This window comes from Gossypium hirsutum, chromosome D05 (genome assembly GCF_007990345.1).
Source record: "Gossypium hirsutum isolate 1008001.06 chromosome D05, Gossypium_hirsutum_v2.1, whole genome shotgun sequence".
Lineage (NCBI taxonomy): Eukaryota > Viridiplantae > Streptophyta > Magnoliopsida > Malvales > Malvaceae > Gossypium > Gossypium hirsutum.
In genome coordinates this window covers 8,135,104-8,142,487 of record NC_053441.1, presented here as the reverse complement: position 1 = coordinate 8,142,487, position 7,384 = coordinate 8,135,104, and the positions used below count along the sequence as shown (strand labels likewise).

Genomic DNA, 7,384 nt, shown 5'->3' with positions numbered 1-7,384 from the left:
TGCTCTTGTGTTTTCTGATCATTGCCATTATAAATGGTTATAGAAAGCGAAATCTGGTGAAAAGAAAAACTCTGAAAAAGTTTAATCATATATTAGACACTGCAGATCAAACAAAATAATTGGTCCCCAAGCATGAGGCCCTCGCGTGATGTGATGCACTAATGATAATGAGTTTAGGGTGACAAGTAGCGGAATTGTCTGAACCCAGTAGTGAAGAAGAGAAATTTTAGGCGAAGACAAAATTAATCTATCCTTTTTCTTCTGTCTTCTGGATGAACCGAGAATCTAGTGGGTAGTTGTACATTGTTCCAATGTTTTTAAAGTGCCATGTCAGTTAAACTGGCTTAATATGAACTCAATAGTTAACATCTTACGGTTAATCGTGTATTCAATTAATTTGCATTTCACCGACCAATTAATTTTAAGTTATTAAAATGATAAAAGGTATCATACCATTCAAAACTACATATATATATATATAAAGTTCCACAATTCCACACCACTTTGCTCTTGTTGGTCAAACTGGGTTGCTAAAGGTTCATTTGTCGTAATTACTAGAGGAAATAAATATCAATAATAGCTTCCCTTTATTCTTGACAAAGATAGAGAAGGTATGAACCAAAAAAAAAAAAAGGGCAAGAGAAAGAGATAGAGAAGGTGATAGATTCAGCGATGGACCGAATGACAGCCATATATAATTGGGCTGATATATTTCCATATAGCCTAGGGAAATTTTTTGGGACCAATCTAAAACCAACCATAGGAAGACAATTATATACAATAAAAGGAAAGGTGTAATTTTTGGTGGTAATCCTAATACAGACCCCCGCCTTAAAATTTGAAAACCAGCCATAATTTGTACGTGCCTGCCCACCATAAAACTAAATGATGACTTCCCAAGTCACACTTTTGGTCGCATGTCAATGTCTATTTTCCCTTTCCACACTGTGGGTCTCACTCTACGTCTTCCCCTTCTTTTTTGTTTTATTATTTTTAGCAAAACTCATAAATAACAAAATTCCCATTTCAATCAAATATTGGGGTTTTTTTAGATAAATAACCCTAAAAAAATTAAAAAATATATAAAAATAACCCTAGTACTAGATTATTTAGAAAAATAACCTAGTTTCTAAAATAATAATGGGTGTGTTCACTTTCCTAGACGGCACAACTCAAAAAGTAACCAAATTATTGCTTTATGATTTCAAAAATGATAGGATGAAAAAAAAATTAAATTTTTGATGCCGCCACTTCTAAGGCGGCACCCATATAGTTTTTTTTGTATTTTTATGTGTATTTCCATAGTTAAAAGGAAAAAAAATAAATATTTTATTATTATTTTTGGTGCCGCCTCCTTTAATAGAGGCACCAATAATTGTAAAAAAAATTTTCTCCCTGATGACTATATATTTTTTAAATTTTTTTGTGTCATCACTTCACATGGTGTACCCTAAATAGGTGCTTATATAACATATTAATTTTGGTGTCGTTACATTTACAAGCGGCACCTAAAAATTTAAAGAAATTTACCTGGTGCCGCCTGGTGTAGGGACCAGGAAAATAAATTTTTTATTTGTTTTTTATGACTTTATATGATGAAGTAGTGAGAAAAAAATCAAAAAAATATACTGGTGCCACCACATCTTTAGTAGGGATAGAGAAAAAAATTTTACTGTTTTTGGTGACACCACATGAAGTAACGAGACTAAAAAATTTAAATTTTGGCCACACCATGTGAAGTGACGGCACTAAAAAATTTCAAAAATAATACTGGTGCTGCCACATCTCATGCAGTCATTAGGGATAAATTTTTTTTTTTACAAATATTAATGTCTTCATTAAAGGAGGTGGCACCAAAAACAATAAAAAAATATATTTTTTGTTTAACTATAGAAATATGCGTGAAAATAAAAAAAATTATATGAGTGCCGCCTTGGGAACTGGCGGCACAAAAAATTATTATTTTTTTCATCCTATAATTTTTGTAATCATGAAACAATGATTGAGCTATTTTTTGAGGTAATGCCATATTGGGAAGTGGAAGCACCCATTATTATAGTAGAAACTAGGTCATTATTTTAAATAATCTAGTACTAGTTTCATAATTTTTAAAATTTTTTAAATTATTTATCTAAAAAACCCTCAAATATTAGAATTGTACGTATATTTATTATTCAAATTAAAATCAAATAAACCAAACATTACCATGTTGATTTTTACCTTTACTATACCATCTAGTATGAAGTGGATATGAGTAATTGCATGCATCGTTGTTTCTACCTCTACTTTTCATTTTATGAATTCATATGGTCATTATCACAGGAAGGGACAAAAGGGAGTTGAGATAATTGGTAAGGTGTGGAAGTGAGATAATAAATTCCAAATTTCTCATCACATTGACGGTTTGAAATTTTAACTACTTTTTCTTTCTTGTGCTCTTAATGTTTCGATAATCTTTTTAAACTAATTTTGGACGGCTGAATAAAGAAAATACAAGGGGAAAAAAAGTCAAAAAGGCTTCACATAGCATTATTTTAAGATTTCCTTTTGCTATATTTAAAAATAAAATTTGGATTTGGATTTCATTTTTGATTGGCATACCATATATGATATCTGGCAAGGATTGAAAGTTTCTTTTGATTGTAAGGAAAAACATTTGGATTTTTAGCATTAACTATGCCAAATTTCATTCTAAAATAGGGTTTTTATTTTGGTCATTTTAAATTTTATAGTCAATTTAGTTATTTTAATTAAGATAATTGCTCGAATTGGTCACTGCCATTAAAATTTTCGTTAATCCACTAATAGATTATTGACGTGACATTTTTTTTTTACTTTTGACTAATGCTAGGACCTCTCTATAATTAGTCCAAAACATTTTTCTTTGGTTTATTTGTAACATAAGAACCACCATTCCTCATTATCGCCAAACACCCACCATAAGAACCACCAATTCTCATCGCCACCCATCCCCTGTTCCTCTATTTCTATCACTCCTCATTCCACCATCCCGCAGCCACCTTACATTTTAATTTTAAAAAATTTTCTTAAAAATTCACATTGAAACAAAAAAAAATCATCATAGCATAATGATCTATAAGGATGAAAAATCAAAATTATACCTTTAATTTGAGCATTATTAAGGAATCAAAACTATAATTTGGACCTAAATAAGAAACGCTACAAATTAGAGATTTGACATCCATTTGAGAATTGAGATACTTTCATATCAAGCATAATGTCCGAACTAACAAAAGTAGGTTTGCCATAATTTAAGTAGTCAAACCATGTTCTTATCAAGGATTCAGATCATACAAACACGAAAAGACATGCTTAAACATGATTACCGTAGCACATTAGAGCAGAAAAGAAAACCCTAAAGTAGCAAATAAGACATCGCACACAATAGTCATGAAATACGAACTCTTTTCGAGAATAATATTGGTTAAGTAGAAGGCACTAAGCTTCACAAAGCAAGAACGGGAAAATAACCAAATCATTAACATAAATTAAAATGCAAGGTTGTTCTTGGGCGACGGAGTGAGTAGTAATAGAAAGGAGCAGGGGATGGACGGTGATAAAAATTGATAGTTCTTATGGTGGATATTGGGCGATAATGAGGATTGGTAATTCTTATGTTGCAAACAAACCAAATAAAAGCATTTTGGATTAATTATAGAGAGATCTTTAACTTTAGGGGAAAAAAAGTCATGTTAGCAATCGATTAATAGATTAACAAAATTTTTAACGTAATTATCTTAATTAAATTATACATGATAATAAAAGGATTTCAAAACAGTAATGGGCATATCTTGGAAAGTGTAGCGAGGACATATCATAAAGGGACAATTAATCATTCCCTATCCTCATAAATTTTGTGATTTGCAAACTAAATTTGGGTTTGGGAAATACAGAATTCGAATAATTTATAATGCTAAATATATTGATACCTGCGGTTATACTTATCCATGCATTAAATTTGAGTGGGGAAAATTTCAATTAACAAAAAGATTTTGTTTGTCAAAAAACGATCCTCAGGCGGTCGTGAAAAGTATTTTATATCAACATATATAAATACGATTTTTTTTACTTATTAAATATTAATTCAAGTGAAATGAAGCAAACTTTAAGTTGAAAAACTATTTAAAGCCTAACGTTAATTGAGTTGAGTGGAACAAATAATCTGGTGCTTGAACAAATTGACTTTTGATGATTAAGAACCAAATTTCCATGAATGAAATACCGGTGTTGTACATGTGATTGACATTGATGGCATGGGTGTTTAGTCCTTGGAGGCATGCACTGCTTTTTATCTTTTGACCCCATACCCCCAACATTTTTATGATTCCTCTGTCTTCTCTTCACCATTCTTTTCTTCCCCTTAGAACATGGCTATTGGCCGCATCCATTAAAACCCACAACGGACAATGGTCTAAATTTCATAAGTCACTGTCAAATTTAAATTCACTCCAATATGTCTTCAAAGTTCAATGGGTTAGCTTTATCTCCTTACCTTTTTCTGGCTTGCCTAAGCTGATCTTGAGATATAATAGTTCACACTACTAACTTGTAAGGAGAGTGCTTTTTTCAACAGAACTGTAAGGAGACTACGTGAAGGTTGATATGGACCATGAGATGATGACACGGTGTCACCTCTGTATGATGGCCTGCTAACATGGGAACCATCAACAACAATTTTTCATTCCCTTTGGGTCATTAACAACAACGGTAATAACAATTTGATCACAAATGGCAAAGCACTCCCATTCGTCACCGCTAGTCAGCTCCCACAAGAAGCTACACTACAGAACACTTCCCATGTACAATCGTTATCAAAGGGTATTTTACTCACAAAACAGTTCCATTTTTACTGGTATTTTCGTCCCTAGCACACCTGTATGGGCTGGTACTAGATCACAAACCTTGCAGCCTTCCCAGAGGCCTAATGTAAAATGGGAAAAGGTTAAGTTGTAAATGTAAAACAATGCTCAAGTAAATTGTGAGGAGTTAGACACGTGAAGAAATGGGCATACCATGGATGGGTGTCTTAAAATGGAAACATTGTAGGTGTTGCTCCCACGGTCACAGGAGAGGAAAAGCCTTGAATGTGGAATGCACTTCCAGCTATCTCCAAGAGCCGGTTTGGAAGACCCTCCCTCACCACCTACCGTGTGATTGATAATCTATAATAATAAGAAGAAGAATCTTAATGAATAGTTATTCCAAGGGGCATAGTTATATTATATGGTCAGAACTGCTACTAGATTTAACTGATGGTAATCAAATTTACATTTTTATTAGTTGAGCCATACTAGCACAGAAGAAACTCGAGCAAAGCTTACAAGTACTGCAAGATTATGCTGATGTGCTAGCTTTTTAAGCAAATATCCAGCAGATGTCATCAAAGCCCGCGCTGTATCCATCAACTTTGAATTTATGACTCCTTATAAGCATTAAGCAGTATATGATATATTCAGTCCTATTAACAAAAAAGAAACATGGGAAACAGAGAAAACCATTTGTTTTCATTTTAACTAGGAAAAAACTTCTATCTAAACATTCGTCAAGAGCCTCAGCAGATGAGCATAATGATGCATGCATATATACCCAGTGTGCTAGAGCTTCCAAGAACAGGGGAGATCAGCGATGATATTGAATCAACTATTAGCAATCGCATCTGACAACCTCCTCTTCCGTCCTGAATCAATGTTCACTTCACCAATAACACTAGAATATCATAGTCAATTAAAGCATAATAGTATGTGTGCTTCGTTTAGATGAAACCTGACATCTCAAATAAGATTCTAGCTGATGTAGCACGTCAAACATTGCAAAGATGTCAAACACAGAATGGCATGATATGTTGCTCATTACTTTTTGCAGAAATTGGTTTTTGGCCTGCACGGTAATAAAGAAGCAGAAGCCAACATCAGTTACTGTTTTAAGCAACAATCGCGGTGAAGGATATAAGACAAGGAAACTAACATAGCAATATAATACAAGAGTGATGAAATGTTTGACCTGAGCAGATGAGGGACTAATGGTCTTTCCTAGGAAGTAGGCAATGCATTGAGGTGAAAAAGAGTTGCCTGTATCTAAGTACAGCACCATATGATTCCTTGCAACATTTGATGCTGTTCGCAAGCAAACCTAAACGTCACCAAGATTTGAATCAGATTTTAAAACAGCCGCTCTTCTGGTCTCATTATGAGAACACTTTCGAGATCAAGTACAACCTGATTGATTCACCCTAGTCCCCCTATAAAACAACATACTTTATCCTAATGTAGAGACATAAAAAGCAACATTTTGAGGCGACGTATAGGCAAGCCTCAATATTATCACCCAGAAGTAAATTTGTAAAAAAAGCAGCAAAAACAACTGCGTGTAATCATTAAATGAATAGACTTGGGGTATCATTCTGCAAAACTCAAATACGAATTTATTATTGTGATTATGTATGCCTTGTAATATTTCAACAAAAACCATTGGAAAAGTGCTAATAGTACATATGGCTCTCACTTCATAACGTACTGTATTGGAGACTCCCACATGATTAGTTACATTCAATATCATGAACTCACGCAAAGAGCCTACATAGATAAAATCAAACACATCTCATTTTCAGCATCGGTTTTAAGTTTAACTCAACCTATCAGCAGCACTTCATCAACAGCGAAAGAGGGCATTCAGCATATAAAAAACAGGGAATAGTTCTTACTTGTGTTTTACCAGAAGATGATGGTCCAACTAATTCAGTTAATTGGCCGACACGGATCCCATCTCCGAGCAACAAATCAATCCTACATTAACAGTATTTAATGATGATAAAGAAATCAAACTTCCCAATGTAGGTTACAAATTAACATAGCAAAAATTGACTATTTTATACCCTTGAATTCCAGTAGGAAAGACATGTTTATTCCTTTTAGCATCTTCCAACAATTCCATTCCATTCAACCATGGCTGATGCATGTCGTCTATGACAGATAGAACTTGAGCAATTCCCTATATGACCCTCACCCCCCAAAAAACCCCAAAATAGTTAGCTACAATTATAAAAAATAAACAACATAAAATAAGAGTTTCCTTGATTATAATTACCTCCTTTAATCTCTCAGAAGAATCGTTTTGTTCCGCAAAAGCAGCTAACATATAGAGATCATGAATCAAGAAATCTTCAACTGAAAACAGTTCGCATGAAAATTTAAATAATTAGAGACCAAAAGTGGAAGAAAACAAAGGTTCTTTTTCCCTTTTAGCAGAGAGAAATAAACGGACCTGAGAAAATGCCATGAGAAGCGCAGAAGTTTCGGACAGTGGAATCTAAAACTGGATACTCAGTCTCTAGATTTGCCAATCGTGCCATTGTTTTTTGGTCTCA

The 7,384-nt window shown here is 33.6% G+C and overlaps 1 protein-coding gene across 2 annotated transcripts; it reads right to left on the bottom strand.

Moving 5' to 3' along the window:
* Positions 1–4,190: 4,190 nt before the first annotated feature.
* On the bottom strand, positions 4,191–7,379 carry LOC107906167 (DNA repair protein RAD51 homolog 4). Of its 2 annotated transcripts, none has more exons than XM_016833064.2 (10): positions 7,282–7,379; positions 7,105–7,184; positions 6,893–7,008; positions 6,722–6,803; positions 6,022–6,150; positions 5,785–5,898; positions 5,608–5,698; positions 5,343–5,443; positions 5,034–5,183; positions 4,191–4,942 (listed from the first exon to the last, which is right to left on the bottom strand). In XM_016833064.2, exons 1-10 carry the CDS (start codon positions 7,367–7,369, stop codon positions 4,910–4,912), a joined length of 984 nt encoding a protein of 327 aa, XP_016688553.1. In that variant the 5' UTR covers positions 7,370–7,379; the 3' UTR covers positions 4,191–4,909. The 2 variants fall into 2 exon arrangements, with proteins under 2 accessions (XP_016688553.1, XP_016688554.1); XM_016833065.2 differs by having other exon boundaries at positions 5,343–5,413.
* Between the last annotated feature and the right edge of the window lie 5 nt (positions 7,380–7,384).

What these genes read in the sequence shown, in the direction of transcription:
- LOC107906167 (XM_016833064.2), bottom strand. Translation starts at nt 7,369, where the DNA reads ATGGCACGATTGGCAAATCTAGAGACTGAGTATCCAGTTTTAGATTCC. An exon ending in AATCTTATTTGAGATGTCAG is followed by an intron (nt 5,699 to 5,784) that starts GTTTCATCTAAA and finishes ACATTGATTCAG; the next exon opens with GACGGAAGAGGAGGTTGTCA. An exon ending in TGGAAGCTCTAGCACACTGG is followed by an intron (nt 5,444 to 5,607) that starts GTATATATGCAT and finishes AATGCTTATAAG; the next exon opens with GAGTCATAAATTCAAAGTTG.